The 18,052-nt window shown below is 37.5% G+C and overlaps 1 protein-coding gene across 2 annotated transcripts in view; it reads right to left on the bottom strand.

The window, feature by feature from the left end:
* Positions 1–18,052, bottom strand: part of LOC150086924 (F-BAR domain only protein 2) — a 726,598-nt gene that overhangs the window by 225,304 nt on the left and 483,242 nt on the right. For both annotated transcript variants that reach the window (XM_090372823.1, XM_090372824.1), the window contains one exon: positions 12,681–12,841. In XM_090372823.1, coding sequence (XP_090228949.1) covers positions 12,681–12,841 — 161 coding nt within the window. The remainder of the gene's footprint in view (positions 1–12,680; positions 12,842–18,052) is intronic.

Genomic DNA, 18,052 nt, shown 5'->3' with positions numbered 1-18,052 from the left:
TTCGAGAAAATCCATAATTAGAACTGAGATGAGTCATTGTTGAGGTAATCTATAATTAAGCTTCTGTCAGAAACAGTGTGAGGTTTAGCAGATAGTAAGTAAAAATGGGCATCATTGAGGCTGGAATTGAGACTGTATATTTGTGAAATGAATACAAAAGTTTTTTTTGTGAGGTTTGGATCTTTTTACAGATAAGTTTCTCTAATTAGAGTGATTAATTTGATTCACTGTGGAGATAAAATAACAGTAGAGGAACTAACATATCATTCGAATTAATCAAACTTCAGATACAGCATATACATAGCAAGAACATATCCAGCTCCTTAACATAATGTGGCCTTCACACTACCTCCCGCATACTTACCATTTGGATTTCCCCAATCACTAACTAGAGACAGTAAAATTATATATTAGCTGATTCAAATGCCTCCTAGAGAGTTACTAATGACTATTGGTAACTCTAGTTACCAATCAGTTCACTAGACTATATAGCAGCTGATCTGGAAAAACTGCCTCAGGAGCTCACATCTGGTGAGTATGGGCTTGGCACACCCAGGGTCCTGAGCTGGATACCATCATTCTTCTCTTTCTTGGTGATTCCTTTCTACTTCTGTCAATCTCTCTCTCTCTCAGGGTAACTGGGGAATTTTTTTTGGCTGGTGCAGCATGAGCCTCAGGCTTCCTTGCACCATATGGCTAGTAATAATAGTAATAATAATAGTAAATAACAGTCTTAAAGTTTATCCACAAAATATAAGAAATTTTGGTACTCCTCAATAACCCCAAAGACCTCACTCATACTGTATGATAAAAGAGATATGTGGAGGGCACACCTCGCTCCCTGCTTAACAATGATTCACACCAGGGTGAACCCCTAGTTTACTAGTACAGTTTTCATGACTATGCATATGGGATATTATTATTATTAGCCATATTGTGCAAGAAAGCCTGAGGCTTATGCTGCACCAGCCAAAAAAAAAAAAAATTCCCAAGTTACCCTGAGAGAGAGAGAGAGAGAGAGAGAGAGAGAGAGAGAGAGAGAGAGAGAGAGGTGGAAGCAGAAAGAAATCACCAAGAAAGAGAAGAATGATGATATCCAGCTCAAGACCCTGGGTTTGCCAAGCCCATACTCATCAGATGTGAGCCCCTGGGGTTGATACGTAGAGTTACTAATGGTCTCACCATGAAAGCACAGCCAGAGGAGGACTGAACGTTGCTGAAATTCGGTCCACTTGTTTCACTTGATGAAATGTGACCTGAAAATCAGTTCCATTAGTGTTTTAGACTTCTGTATAGCTCTATATGTAATAATTGGAAGAATTTCGTTGACAATCCTCAGGAATTAAATATTGTATTTTCAACAGACTGCCATTTATTCAAATAGAATCAATTAAGAGCTAATGTTAATGAAAAAGAATAAGCAGATGTGCTCAGTGCTGTTAGCAGTCAAGCTTTAAGGAAATCAACTTTTCATTTTAATATTAAGAAGATCTCCACAACTAACAAATCAGGAATGCATAGCTTAATTCAGTGGTCATCAAAAGGTGCATCCAAGTCAATGATTTGGAATACTCCTCTCTAGCAATGAAAAATGGCCATGTCAACATTCTAAAAATCACTAGCAAATCATTCAAAAGACACTTGGATTCATTAAAAGGGACACCTATAACATTAAGAACATTACATATGCCATCACTTTTATATAAAACCACTTATCCTTTAATTCAGCTCACTCTTCACACTAAAACACACATAACAAAAGTTTACTAAACAAAATTGAAGCAGCGCAAAAATATTTTGTCAGCTACCTCACATTCCATAAATATACTATTTTATCACTAAATATATCATAAATCATTGTGTGATTCCATTCACATAACATCTCTAAGCACCAGAAGAGTTATTGCTGACTTCACCTTTCTTGACAAAATAATCAGTGAAATCTATGGAGCAACTGATATCCTAAGCAAAATCAACTTTCATGATTCTCCTAATCATGAAAGGATTCAGCATAACACCATCAGGGATATCACGCTGTTAGGCACTACTTTTTTTAACGTCTCAATCTTTGATGAACTCCTCAAGTCATTTGGTCCTTGAGGTTGTCACACACATTCTCTCAGATAGGCCAGACAAGCTGTACTTGCTACCTGGGAGTCTAAACGCTAATGGAACTGTTATTCGGGTCAAGTCAAGCGGACCCAATTTCGGTGAAATTAGGACGGTCTGTGACAGAAAAATCCTGTGCTTGCACCTTCATGATGGTGGGACTGTTAGTAACCCTGGGTATAACCTCCATGCACGTGCATACTGTGGGTGACCACCCAGATGTGAAACAACGTAAGCAAGGTTCACTGTGTGATACCAACACCACATGGAGGAATGCCACCCCTCTGTGTTACCAGGCAATACTAGGTGGTAGATGACTCCCATCAACCGGTGCAATACCACTCGGTGGTATTGCACCGGTTGATGATTTCGGGTGGTGTTGGCAGCTCTTGGTCATCATTGTCCTTGTCTTTCTCATGATATCCTCCAGGTTGGTGTTAGTCCAATCTATGACCCTGAAGGAGCATGTTAGCACTGGGACTGCATAGATGTTTATGGCTTTAACTGTGTTCCCTCCATTCAGCTGGCTTCTGAGTCTCTGATAGTATTTTTCGGCCATTTTTTTCGGAAGTATTTGTACGTCTCTCCCTCTGCCATGGCTTCGATTTATTTACCAGTCTGCAGCTGGTAGTTTCGGTTGACTAATTTTCCCTGGTGCAATCCATAGATCTTGCATTTGTCTAGACCAAATTCCATCCTAATATCACTGCCAAATTCTTCGGTGATCTGGAGTAATCGTTGGAGGTGCTTCTTGGTTCTCGCATAGAGCTTGATGCCATCCGTGTACATCAGATGTACATGGATGGCATCTGATGTACATGGGGTGATATCAGTACTTACTACTGTTGAGCATGGTGGATAGCGGGTTAAGTGCCAGACAGAACCAAATTGGGCTCAGGGCATCTCCCTGAAAGATTCCTCTCCTGATGGGGATTGGCCTGGTTGTGATGTTTTCGACCTTAATGGTGGTACTCCATTTCGCCATCGTTTCTCCAAGGAAGCTTGTCACTATCGGATTGACTTTGTAGAGGTTCAGCATCTCTATGAGGCATGGAGTCGAAGGCTTTGCGGTAATCAATGTAGGTTGTGTATATGTTGTGGCACTTCTTGTAGGCTTGCTCCATAACCGCGGCATCTATGGTTAATTGCTCCTTGCATCTTTTGCCCAGCAGCTTGCATCCTTTCTGCTGTTTGGCCATTATGTTCTGGCTCTCCGAGTGGTCTGATATCTTCCTGATTATGCAGCTGATCAGGATCTTGTACCTTGTTGGGAGGCAGGTGATTGGCCTATATTTCACCAGATTTCTTGTATCCTCGTCTTTAGGCTTCAGATATGTGATTCTTTGAGTGAGAAACTTCGGGGTTGTCACTGGGTGCCTTATCATATAAACTGCTCTGCTAGGTGCTTGTGTTATCTATTCCTGGAGTTGATATACTGATATACTGAAATTTTGCTGGCAAGTACAAGGAGGTGGTTATCCTATTGTAAGATATAAGGCATACAGTTAAGATGCATTCTGAGTACTGCATACAAGTCTCAAAGTTTCATTTTAGGAAGGATATGGATCCAAAGGAAAGGGGGGAAGCAACAAGATTAGTCAGGGGCATGAAAGGGTTCTCTTATCAAGAAAGAATTCATTTCCGCAAATTGCAACAACTGAAAACTGCTCATTTATCCAGAGATCTCATTGAAATGCATTGGATTGAATAAATGAAAAGCTAATTGCATCCTTACTTTTCCTTGGATGATATATATATATATATATATATATATATATATATATATATATATATATAAAGGGTTCTGTAATTTGAATTAAAAAAATATGATGGTTACAGGACAAATGTGCAAAAATTTTCTTTAAGCCAGAGAGCAATTAATTGCTGGAACAAACTTCCACCTGGTTTGGTGAAAGTGAGTTTAAAATAAATTAAAGGATGGATTACACATATTGTGTAGAGGGTATGAACATGTGAGATGTTTTTTTTTTTTTTTTGACTGACATTTCATTAGGCCACAACTACTAATAAAAATAATAATAGTGAATAATAATAAAAAAAAATAATAGTCATCACAGTCTCAAAAAATGTGCAAAATGTGAAATGTTTGCTGAAGTTTCTAAAATGGGACACGATCTAGCAAAGGATCTAATCTTTGTGTGTGCTAGATGCGTAGAGTGTCAAGAAATTAGGTGCCAACTCAGCATTCGGATGGGTATCTATGAGAGCTTGAGGTGTAGGGTAAATGCTCTTGAAGAAATTAATTTGAGGGGCCTGCCCATCAAGCTCTCAGCTGCCCAGCTCAATGACAGGCTCACTCCTGTGCATCAGGCAACACAGAGGCAATCTCCAAAGTGGAATGTGCTAGTCCCACAGGAACTAGTTACTGTTGGTGACTCTACTGTCAGGGAGATATACTATGAAAGAAGGATAGGTGGAACAGGACCAAGCTATGTCTGCCAGAGGAAAAAGTTGATGACGTTGTAGAGCAGATATCATCTTTTAAGGGCACAAAAGGTGATATTGTTGTATACTTTAGAACTAATGACATTAAGAGTAAGAGATCTGCAGATTTAGTCAACAAGTACAGGTCAATGTTGAAAAACAGTCGCTAGTTAGGGTTGAATGTGAAAGTGTCTGCAATTCGGCCCAGACACGATAAGAGAGAGAGTATATGATGAGAGCCTCGTCGATCAATTTGGCTGAAGAGATTATGCAAGGCTCAAGGGATAGAATTTTTTCGGCCTCGACTGTGCTTGTTGAGAAGAGACTGCTTCAACAGGGATGGGGTACATTTAAATAGAAATTCTGCAAGAATATTTGCTGATGCTATCGAGGCAGTGTTAGGTGGGTCGGAAAACTGCTAGCTTTGAGGGATACACAGACTAAATAAATTGGCTGCAGGCAGAGGCAAAAGTGATTCGTGCACTGCTTCTATTAGAATGAGCAGCAACATGGAAAGCAAGGCAATGGGGATTTCCAGAACTGTTGGGAGTCATAGTGGAGCAAATAAATATATGGGCTGCATTAAGGTAACTAACTAAGTGTAGAAACAGGAGCATGTATACTTGCATGTACACCAATGCTAGGAGTATAGTGAATAAATTTTATGAGCTTGAAGTGCTAGTCAAGACATCAAAGGCAGATATTGTTGGGATGTCAGAGATGTAGTGTCACACAGATATAAGCAGTGCAGAATTGGAATTTTGGGAGTACAATGTGTACAGAAAGGACAGACAGGGCAGGAAGGGAGGAGGGGTTATGCTGTTAGTTAGGAAACACATGAAATCTAAGGAAGTGGTGCATCCAATTGATATTGGTGGACAATGTAATGTTGAGTTTGTTTAGTGTGATATAAACACTGAGAAAGGAAAAATGAGAATAGGTGTGTGTTATAGGCCTAATGACTCTGATGAGTGTAATGAGCAATTGTGCAGAGAAATAGAGTGGGCCAGTAAATCAGAATGTCTTATAATGGGTGATTTTAACTTTCCAAATATTGACTGGAACTTGTGGGTTGGTCATTTGCACACTAGAAAGACTTTTCTGGATTTATTGGATGACTGTTTTCTACAGCAGCATGTTCAAGAGGCAATCAGATGGAGTACTACTCTTGATCTGATTATCAGCAGTGATTATTCATGCATTAAGAATTTGCAGATAGAGGAGCCAATGGGTGACAGTGATGACAATGTACTGATATCGGAATTACTTAAAGATGTAACTACCATCAAGGCTAAAGGGAAAGGCTTTTGTAAAGGTGACTACAGGGGTCTCAGACAGTTTTTAAATTCTGTACAGTTGAATCAACTGATGATGTTACTAACATTGAATTCTAAATGGGAAGCCTTCAGAGATTTAATCTTAGAGGCCACTAGGCTTTTCATTCCAACTAAGAAATACTATTCAAGGTTTAGGCCTAAATGGATGTCAGATGAATTAATGAGGCTCGTGGCAGTGAAGAAGAATGTATGGGATGCATAGAAAGTATCAGATGACATAGAACCTATGACAGGTATAAACTAGTCTGTAATCAAGTCTCAAAGGAGGTTATGCAGGTGCAGGCAGATTACAAGAAATCTCTGACAAAGGATGCATAGAAAAACAGCAAAGAGTTCTTTACTTATGTAGTAGTAGTGGCATGTGATGCAAGAAAGCATGTGTATGAGCTTTGCAGCATCAGCCAAAAAAAAAAAAAAAAAAAAATCACACCATTCCCTCCAAATGCCTGTCCAGTTCCTCCTTAAATTTATTCAACCTATCAACTTCCACAACGACAGATGGAAGCTTGTTCCAGCAATTAACCACCCGGTGGCTAAAGGCAAATTTCCGCACATCTATTCTACACCTGTCTTTTCTTAATTTGAATTTATGCCCCCTTAGGTTTGTAACCTGAACAAGTGGAAGGATCCCATCAGAATTCAGCGTGTTCAACTCATTCAAGGCCTTATACACCTCAAACAGATCACCGCATGGGTGCCTAGTCTCCAGCCACTGCAATTTGCAGAACTTAAGCCTCTCTTGGTAAGAGGATCCCTTCATTCCCCTCACCAATCTTGTTGCCCTTCTCTGTACACGCTCAAGTAAATCTACATCCTTCCTAAAATGAGGCCTCCAGACCTGTACGCAGTATTCAAGGCATGGGCTGACCATTGCTTATACAGAGGGATAATCACCTCCTTTTCCCTGCTAGCAAAATTCCTATATATCATTGACAAAACCCCATGACCTGCCCTGGCAGCCTGTCTGCACTGTTCAGAAAACTTCATATCTGCCTGCACAATTACTCCCAGGTCTTTTTCATTTTCTACCACCTTAAGTATAGTACCACACAGTTGGTACGTTTCTCTGGGGTTACTTCTACCAATATGCAGTACTTTGCATTTGTCATGGTTAAACTTCAGTTGCCACTTCTTAGCCCATCTGCCCAAATTATCTAGATCCTGTTGCAGTAGCACACTGCCATTACTGTCATTAACAACCCTGCCAACCTTTGTATCATCTGCAAACTTCAACATTAAGCCTGATATACCTTCATCAATATCATTGATAAATATGCAAAACAACAGTGGACCCAACACCGAACCCTGTGGGCCTCCACTAATAATGTTAGTCCACGAAGAGCAGCACACATTAATTACCACCCTTTGTCTTCTCCCACTTAGCCATCCTTTTATCCATTGTAGCAACTTACCCTTAATACCATTCTGCTCCAATTTGTACAATAGTTTTTCATGCGCAACAGTGTCAAAAGCTTTCCTGAAATCCAAATATATGATATCAAAATTATTTTTTGCGTCCAGTTCCTTTGTAACCACATCATAATATCCTATCAAATTTGTCAGGCAAGACTTTCCCTTAACAAACCCATGCTGTATCTGAATTATTGCTGCAGTCTTGTCTAGATGATCCTGCAATGCATCTTTAACCAGTGACTCCATTATTTTACCCTGAACAGAAGTTAAACTAACTGGTCTGTAATTACTCGTGTCACCCTTCGATCCCCCTTTGTGAATTGGGGATACATTTGCACATCTCCAGTCCATGGGAACCTCCCCTGAGTCCAAGGATGCTCTCATAATTATGGCTAAGGGTTTGCTTAGTCGCTTTACCGCCTCCTTTAATATAACTGGATAGATCTCATCCACCCTGGGTGCCTTTCTTATGTTTAATTTCAACAATTTCTCCTCCACTTTGCTCTCAGTTATTACAAAATCATTAAGTATCCTGCTACAATTTGATAACCTTCTGCCATTTTCAAACCTTAATAATTCCTCATGTGTGAATGTTGATGCAAAATACTCATTCAGTTTGTTTGCTATCTGAGCAGATCATCAACAGTCGAACCATCAATGTCAAGTGGACCAATCAGACTCATCCCCTTCCTTTTAGAGTTTATATGAGTAAAGAAATTCTTGCTGTTTTTCTTAGCATCTTTTTCCAAGGATTTCTCATAATCTGCCTTCGCCTGCCTTCTAGATGTAAACTCTAGAAGGGAAGGGATGAATCAGATTGAACCACTTAACATAGTTGGGTTGACTATTGATGATCATGCTCAGGTAGCTGATAAACTCAATGAGTATTTTGCATCTACATTTGCACTTGAAGAGTTATTCAATGAGGGGAATGCCAGAAGTTTATCAAACTCTAACAGGGAACTAACTGATTTTGTAATAACTGAGAGCAAAGGGGAGGAAAAATTGTTGAAGTTAAACATAGGGAAGGCACTTGGGGTGGACCGGATCTATCAAGTTATATTAAAGGAAGTAAGCAGAATCTTAGTCCTAATTTTGAGAGCTTCCTTGGACTCAGGGTAGGTCCCCATGGACTGGAGGTGTGCAAATGTATCACCAATTCACAAAGGGGGTTCAAAAGGTGACATAAGTAACTATAGACCTGTTAGTTTAACTTGTGTTCTGTGAAAAATAATGGAGTCAATGGTTAAATAAGCATTGTAGGATCATCTAGACAAGACTGCAGTAATAGTTAGACACAGCATGGGTTTATTAGAGGGAGGTCTTGTATGACCAATTTGATTGGATACTATGATGTGGTCACAAAGGAACTGAATGTCAAAAATAATTTTGATATCATATACTTGGATTTTAGGAAAGCTTTCGATACTGTTGCACATAGAAGACTGTTGTACAAATTGGAGAGGTATGGCATTAAGGGTAAGTTGCTACAATGGATAAAGGGATGGTTGAGTGGGAGATGGCAGAGAGTGGTAATCAATGGACACTGCTTTCTGTGGACAAATGTTATTAGTGGAGTTTCCCAGGGTTTGGTGCTGGGTCCATTGTTTTGTTGTGTATTCATCAATGATATTGATGAAGGTATATCAGGATTAATGTCGAAGTGTGCAGATGATAAAAAGGTTAGCAGGGTTGTTAACGTCAGTAAAGACAGTATGCTACTTCAACTGGATCTAGATAAGTTGGGCAAATGGGCTGAGAAGTGGCAACTGAAGTTTAAAATTGACAAATGCAAAGTACTGCATATGGGTAGCAATAACTCAAGAGAAATATACCCAATGTGTAGTACTACACTCAGAGAAGTGGAAAGTGAAAAAGACCTGGGGGGTAATTGTGCAATTAAAAATGAAGTTCACTGACAGTGCAGACAGGCTGCCAGGGCAGGTCATGGAGTCTAGTCAATGATATATAGGAATTTTGCTAGCAGGAACATAGAGGTGATTATTCCGTTGTACAAGGCAATGGTCAGACCACCTAGAGTACTGTGTACAAGTTTGGAGGCCTCATTTTAGGAAGGATGTAGAGTTGCTAGAACAAATACAAAGAAGGGCAACAAGATTGGTGAGTGGAACAAAGGAGTGCTCTTACCAAGAAAGGTTTAAGTTCTGCAAATTGCAGCACCCAGAGCATAGGCACCTGCGAGGTGATCTGATTGAGGTGTATAAGGGCTTGAGCAAGCTGAATGCTGATGGGATTATTCCTATTGCTCATATTAAGAACTTGAGAAGGGCATAGATTCAAATTGAGGAAAGACAGTTGTAGAATAGGTGTGCAGAAATTTGCAATTAGCCATCGGGTGGTTAATTCTTGGAACAGACTTCTATCTTTTGTTGTGGAAGTTGATGGCCTAAATAACACAGGAGATTAAAAATATCTGGCAGAGAGTTTCTCGACCAACAATAACACCAGACATAGCAACGACCACCCTGTGCACTTGGTAGCAATACCCCCCCCAAGCAGGGAGAAAATAATATATGAGTAACAACAATAATAAAAGCAACAATGGTCCTAGCATCTGCTTCCCTGCACAAAAGTCCTTCAAATTCAAACAAGGCTAATGCCTCAAATTGGAAATGGTGTAATGATAAAGACTCATTTTATGTATAATGTAGCCATGCCATTAACACAAAAATGTTCTGAATATTTTATTTATAACTATTCTTTGGCTGAGAATAGTCTAGACCAGGGGTGGCCAACTTAATTTGTGATGCAATCTACTTTTTTTTTTATTCGAAATGTGCCGCGATCTACCATCTCAAGAATTTCTTTGTACATTGTTAAAAAAGTTAATCAACACATATTGAAAAATGTTGTTTATAAATTTAAAAATTAAATACAATTCAGAATTCTTATTTTAAATTCATATGTATTTAAATTTTTAATTTATGTGAAGTGTGTGTTTTCCTGTCATCTTGCACGCTTTCAAAAAGGGGATATACTGTGATAGGCCAACTGTAAAGAATCTTCTGTGTGCAAGTCTGTAAGGGTAGAGCGATTCTTCATCTTTTTTTGTTTCAAATACGAAAAGGCCGATTCACATGGATATGTGGAACCAAAACAAGAATTTAAAAGTTCTCTGCATTTTTTTTGCATTTGGGTACTTTTCTCGGCAAACACATTTCCAAAAGTCTTCTTCTGATGATCTGGCTTTTAGGAAGATATCATTTCGCAATGTAATCATTTCATTTTCAAGTAATGTTTTCTCCATGTGAAATATCTCAGCGATTTTTTCTGCAATATGTTTTTTTTGTCCAAGTTGACATTAAATTGATAAGAAATATATTGAACAATGTCTTCAACTGTTTCGAAATTATCCAACTTTCTCAATTTCAGAAACAGATTTCTCACTATTAAATTCAAAATCAGAATATTTTTGCAAATGATTTTGCATATTTGCAAAATGATCGAATTTTTTTTTCTTTGGGATCCTTAGCTCTTGCCAAAAATTGATATTTTTATGCAGAAATACTACTAATCACGTCACCCACATTTTTATTTTTTCCTTGTATTCCAAATTCAGATCACTCAATTTACTGGTAAAATCTGCAAAAAAGCCAGATCACACAACCGCACAGTATCTTGTAGCTGCTGATAATCATCTCTCCTTTGATCAACAAATTTTTTATTTCGTTCAACAAATTTCGAAATCTCTGTAGAAACTTACTCTGACTCAGCCACCGCACATCTGTGTTTAATATCAGATCTGGTTATTTTTCATCGAGTTGCATTTTGAAAAGTCTCCTTTGAAGAGATTTTCTTCTGATGGAATTCACGATTTTGAAAGTGATGTCCATAACACTTTTAGTATCTGAACTTTTGCTGGCTAACACTTGTTGGTGGATGATACAGTGGTAACTCAAAATCTGGGAATTCATCATCCTTTTGGCACAATGCGATGAATCTGTTAAGATGCACTATCATTGCTTTAGCGCCATCTGTTTTTATTGATACGAGCTTAAATAGTGGTAATTTAATTTTTTCAATAAAATTTTTGAATGTGTTAAATATTCCAAGACCTCTAGTTCTTTCTTTTAACCAAACCATACTCAACAAGTTCTTCTCTAGTGGCAGAATCATCGAAAACCATACGAATAGAAACGAGCAACTGAGCTGAATCACTGATGTCTGTAGATTCATCCAGTTGTAAAGAAAAGGATACACAATTTGCAATTGTTCGCTCACATTTTTACTCATTTTTTCGATGCGTCACGTCACAGTGTTTTGAGATAATTACAGATCTTGAAGAGAACTTTTAATTTCATTTTTGTTCTTAAAATTTTCAAAAAGAGAATCTGTTATTTCTAAAAATGCATCTTTGATGAACTGACCATCAGAAAATGGTTTGCATTTATTTGCAAGAAGATGACACACTTTAAATGATGCTGCAATTACTGCTTAAGTTGTAAATTAGGCATTGTGAAGAAATTTTGTTGTGGGAATAATCTGGTTTAAGTTCTTTTAATTTATTTTTCTAAGATCACTATTAGGCGGAAAATCCAATTGGCATTTACCATGAAGTCAGTTGAAGTGCCTTTCTAAATTTCATTGTTTTTGTACAGTCATGGAAGCATTGCAAATCAAACAAGAGCATTTTTCTAACATTTTGATTTTATCATTACAAAAAGTATTATAGTTCCCATTCTTGATGAAAATGATACTTTTACTCTTTTTTGTAGTATTCATTTTAAATCAGAGTATTAAATTAACGTAAAAGTACTGGCCAGTTATTAATATTAAACAATCTAAATAAGAATCGGACACAGACTATGCTCTTCACAATGTAACTGTGTGAATTTTCAGTAGACAAACCTAGTGGCTGCGCGGCGACAAGAGTAGTCATGTGGTTCAACAGATTTGTAATAAGTGTATGCAGTGGGGCGCATAATAATAATAACATTTAGATTTTGACTAATCAATTTTTTATATTTATTTAAAATTCGTCGTGATCAACCGAAATTAAAGTCGCGATCGACTTGTTGGCCACCCCTGGTCTAGACTATGAAACCAATGGAGAAAATGTGCACAATAGTGACATAACTTTAAAATAAAACCAACAGCAACTTAGCAGCATAAAAAAAGTAAAAAATGTTTGTAAAACTTAACTGAGAGCAGGTTATACAGACCAGAAATGTTAAAAAAAAAGTAGAGGGCTGCATTACCATATTAATATATAATAATTTGTGAGCATCTGTAGTAGTAGTAGTAGTAGTAGTTTGTGTGTGTGTGTGTGTGTGTGTGTGTGTGTGTGTGTGTGTGTGTGTGTGTGTGTGTGTGTGTGTGTGTGTGTGTGTGTGTGTGTGTTTAAGTAAAACTTACCAGAATATCTGATCTTAGCTGTAGGTGTAGTATCTGTAATAGGAGTTATATTATTACTCCCCATGCTAGTGGGACTTTGAATTCCACAAGGAACGCCTGTAGGAGTAGAAGCACTAGATGCAGTAGGACTAAACAAACTGAAGACATCTGAATCAGTTTTGCTAGGAAAAAAGTTGTGAAAGATAACATAACTAAAATTTGAAATCAATTTAGAAACAGATAGCAGTAGTAAATTACAACACAATTTTAAACATACAAGCAATAATCTATTAAGCATTTTCAAAAATGGAATTAAATTCTTAAATTACCTTAAGCTAGACAAAATTAACATAAAAATGATTAATATAAAGAAATAAAGTTTATATAAATTAATATAAAGATGAGGGATATATCATGTGGCAACAATTTTATTAAACTTTTTGAACACAGTACATCTTTAGTTATCATCATAAGAAAACTAAAGGTGCATAGTCATTTACAATATTAGTCACAAGGAGTTTGCCACAAAATAACTGCCAAGTTACAACAATGTCGTTTAAATTCAAAACAACATTTTAAAAATGTTTATCCTATTTGAAAAAAAATTCATATTTAAAGAGAAGGATATGAAGTGCACTAACACTAAATCAAGAGAATGGTCATACATTTTATTATAGCATTCATGTGGGGTCATGAAATTCAATTTTAAAAAAGTGCAATTTAAAGTTATTTTTAATTTTTTCCCCATTACTTATTGTTTTCAACTTGTCATAAGATTGTGGTATTTTACTGAATATTTATTATTAAAGATGTAATGCAGGATCATCTTGACAGGAATGCGGTTATATGGCAATCATCACACTGTGGAGTTGGTGGGGGGAATTTTGTAAGGAGACCTGATTAGGTACTATAATGCAGTAACAAAAGAATCAGATGTAAAAAATAATTTTGACATCATATTTTACAATAAGGTAATGATGTAAGAAAACAAGCTTATACAGCATCAGCAAAACACACACACACACACACACACACACACACACACACACACACACACACACACACACACACACACACACACACACACACAAAAAATACTTACCTCATAAGTCTATCCCTCTAAATAATATGTCTAATTGTTTCTTAAATTCATTCAAATTACCCACTTCCATAACACCAGATGGTAGTTTGTTCCAACTATCGCTCTCTGGCTGAAAGCAAATTTGCATGCATCTATCCTGCAGCCATCCCTTCATAGTTCATGGCTCTTTCTGATAAAAAGAATACAATCAGCATGAAGTTTACTTAATCGATTTAAATCCTTTAACATTTCAACTGGGTCTTCCTACAAATGTTGGTTTCCAAGTGATGAAATTTGCAGAACTGGAGTTTTTCATGGTAGGGGTACCCTTTTTCTGTCCTTGACTACTAATTTTAATTAAGAGTAGGACAAACATCAATAATTTTTATTAATAAAAAAAAAAAAAAAAATTAGCAGCTGGTAAAATTCTGTTCACCATAATCTCGATAGAAGATTATATTGGAGGTGTTTATTTTATATTTTCATTCGGACTATTTATTTAACAGTTTCATTAGATTATATATCTAGTACAGATTGAAGTTTCAGTAAGAGTCTTAGTATTAGTATTGGTGGCAAATTATACAAGAAAGCAAGCTTATAAAGAATCAATGGGAAAAAAAAAAAAAAAAAAAAAACTCTACACACTTCACCCATCCATACCCTCCAAGGATTTGTCTAGTGTATCACTTCTACAACAGAGATGGAAAATTGTTCCAAACAATCAACTAACTGTGGCTGAAGGCAAACTTATGTAAATCTATCCAACAACCATCCTTCCTTAATTTAAATTTATGCCCACTCACATGTGTAGGCTGTGTTAATGTAACTAAGAGTAAGAACAGGTGCATGTACACCAATGGTAAGGATACAGTAAATAAATTTGATGAATTTGAAGTGCTGATGAAGAAATCAAAGGCAGATATTGCTGGGATATCAGAGATATAAGAAATGCAGAATTGGTGTTTAAGGAGTACAATATGTACAGAAAGGATAGAGAGGGGACAGGAAAGGAAGGAAATAGGGATTATGCTGTTAGTTAAGAAACACATAAAATCTAAGGTAGTGTACCCAGTTGACATGGATGGACAGGGAAATGTTGAGTCAGTTTGGTATGACATAAGTATTGGGAAAGCAAAAATGAGAGGAGTGTGTTATAGGCCTAATGACTCTTATGGGTACAACAAACAACTGTACAGAAAAATAGAGTAATTTGCGAGTTGGTCATTCTCACACTAGCAAGACTTCTGTGGATTTGTTGGATGATTATTTTCTATAGCAGCATGTGTGAGAGGCAACCAGAGCGAGTAATAATCTTGTCAGATTACACTGTTCAACAAAAAAATTCTTTGAATTTGTTTCCTTCCTTTCTTAAAATAATATGACTTCAGAAATTTTTTATTAGCTCTAGTTTTTGAGATACAGTACTTTCACTATTGTCTAAGAATATAGTAATTTCAGTAGTAGTCGGAGTGAAAAATAATATTAAAACAATCTCATATTAAAACATTTCCTTGATACAACATAAATCACAGTTGTTTTTAATTAAAATGTAAAAAACAAGAACAAAAGAAAACTGGACCTAAAGTACTTTCTCAAAATGTGGCCTATTCATGACAGCACCTTCTTTTTGCTTGTATTCCACTTCCGGGGCATATCTTGTTACCGTCCAACAGTAGTCAGCCAGCATAGAAGTGTTCCACCGATCGTGATATCTTCTTTCCATTGCATCACTGAACAGTGGAAATTGTCCTCTCAGTACTTGGAAGGTTCTCTATCCTGGTTCATCCCCTTAACAAAGTTGTTCATGAGTCCCAGTTTGATGTGTAAAGGGGGCAGAAGAATTTTTCTTCAATCAACCAGAGGATTGTGCTGGACATTTTTTTTCTCTGGGACACAGATTTTCCTTCATATGCCGGACTTTTCTCTTGTAGTGTCGAGGACCTAGGTCAACTATCCCACTCACATACGAAACAGCAGTACTTTGTGTATCCCAAATGCATGCCCAGCAGTATTACAATCACCTTCAGGTCCCCACAGATCTGCCATTGGTGGTCTTTGTACTTCATTGTTTCCAGAATTAATTTCATATTCTCATGTCTCCTTCATGTGGACGTTGATATTTATTAGTTAAAGTGGTCCCAGCCAATCAATTGTAACCCTGCTACCCATGCTGTCCTTCACGTGGACAGGTATGTTCGTGTCGGACGGCACCTGGGATTTCTCCCATCTCCTTCATGTGGACATTTAAGCAACAGAACCTTCAGTGCGCCACCCAGGCAATAGCCTATCTGCGCAAAAGTCTTAATCTTTTTAGTTTTATTACAATTATTATTTGTGTGAATTATCATCACTACTATGGTTATTAGGCCAAAATTGTTCTAACGTTTCTGTTGATTAAACAGTTTATTATTTTTTTTTCTCGGTCTTTAGCCTGTGGTCACACAGAGATAAGCAAATATCCCGTGTGACCACAGTTACCGCCCCTTCCTCGTGGAGGAAGACCTCTACTCGTAAGGCGGCTAAAAAAATTTTTTTCATAATAAAATTGTAGTCTCACACTAGGTCTCTCTCCAAGCACAGCACTATCTCTAATCATAATCTGTTCTTCTTCGATTTAAGGCTATAGCCTTTTCATATTCAGGACAGGCATGGTCTATGGCACTATGTTCTGCTGTCTGTTTTTTACGCTTGCAATTTATACAGCACGGTGACTTTTCCTTGTTCTCACAATCTTTATATGAATGACCTTCGGTTGAACAATGTCCGCAGAACGCTTTCATTTTGCAGGTCTTCGCAATATGGCCATAATTCATACATCTGTAACACTGGGTTACCGTGACAATGTCACGGACCCGACAAGCGGACCAATTGATGAACACTTTTCCTTTTCTGATCAACTGTTTGTGGACAGGACCTGTTATTTGCACTATCCAGTTATTTAACTTCTTGCTCTTTGCTTTGTTCATGGATACCACATTGAACCCTTCTTGGTACACTTCTTGGTTTACACCATAGTCTTTTAAGTTCTTGATCCATAATTGTTCTTTTAACTCATCTTCATTCACATCTAGATCTACATCGTAAATCAAAACTTTAGGATTTCTCTTTGGTACCTTTTCTACACATAATTTTAGTTCTTTGAACTTTGGACATTCTGCGAGCATATCTATATCTTTTTCTGTTTCTACTTCGAGGACGATCTTATTATCCAGAACAGTTCTTAGATTTTGGACTTTAACATGTTGTAGCTCAGGTCTCACATTTCTAATTAGGTCTTTTTTAATGTCTTCACTACATTTATGTTTTTTGTTCTTAGTGGTGATAATTGCTACCCGAGGCTTTGCAACACACTTTTCTTTTAATACGGTGGCATATTCCTTTTTATTTTGTTCTTGAGTACCTTCCTTTTCAACTTTGCTCACTTGTAGATCTATCTCCAACTTTACTATAACCATTTCTAAGTCATCCCATATTTCCATTATCTTCGTTGCCACATTACCTGTTACTCGGTGTTCTCTTTGTAACAGGAGAGCCCTTAATCTCTCTCGTGCCTTCACTATTTTTTCCATACTAGTTTCCACTGGTCTTTGTCCTGAACTTTTAATCATAGAGTTCAACAACTTCTTCATATTGCATATCATTTCAACTTTCTTTTCTGGTGTCCATACCTCCTTCCTTCCCTGTTTAGAAGCTGTATCCTGTGGTGTCCCTTCAGGAACTATTTCTTCCACTTCTTCCTGAACTTCAGAGTTTTCACTCTCTGAATCTCCTGAATCACTATCCACATCCATCTCAGTATGTGCTTTCTTCTTGGAAAGAGAGCTAGCGCTCGACTTTTTACCGAACATTAAAGGGCTGTAATTGCCAACTATTTACAACTTTTAACTTTACAATACAAATACAATTTAACCAAATTCACTCTACCCCACCTAATCAATGCCCGTTTAGCCGGTTAGGGGGGTAAACCCCTAACCGCTCACCCCAGACGACGAGAACGTAGGGCAGCTAATCTATGCACTTCGTGCAACAGAAAACTTGAAACGTAACAAATCAATAAGAAATTTAAATCAAACTTCACTAATTATACTTTAGATAAGTCACTTAGTCAAGTCCCCAAGATTAACCCCTGGGGCCCTTCATGTGGACAGGTATGTTCGTGTCAGACGGCACCTGGGATTTCTCCCATCTCCGCGTGTGTTTCACTGTATCGAGGACAGTACACTGTCAAGCCAGAGACTTGAAGTGTGTGGGTCGTGTCTGTGCAGTGTGATATGTTGTGCCCATTGTTTATCCGGCTAATTGGCCGCCAGGC

The sequence above is a fragment of the Mastigoproctus giganteus genome, chromosome 4, assembly GCF_048544385.1.
Source record: "Mastigoproctus giganteus isolate SK-2022 chromosome 4, ASM4854438v1, whole genome shotgun sequence".
In the NCBI taxonomy this organism is placed as follows: Eukaryota; Metazoa; Arthropoda; class Arachnida; order Uropygi; family Thelyphonidae; genus Mastigoproctus; species Mastigoproctus giganteus.
The sequence above is the reverse complement of the archived record's forward strand: the minus strand, read 5'-3'. Positions and strand labels throughout refer to the sequence as shown.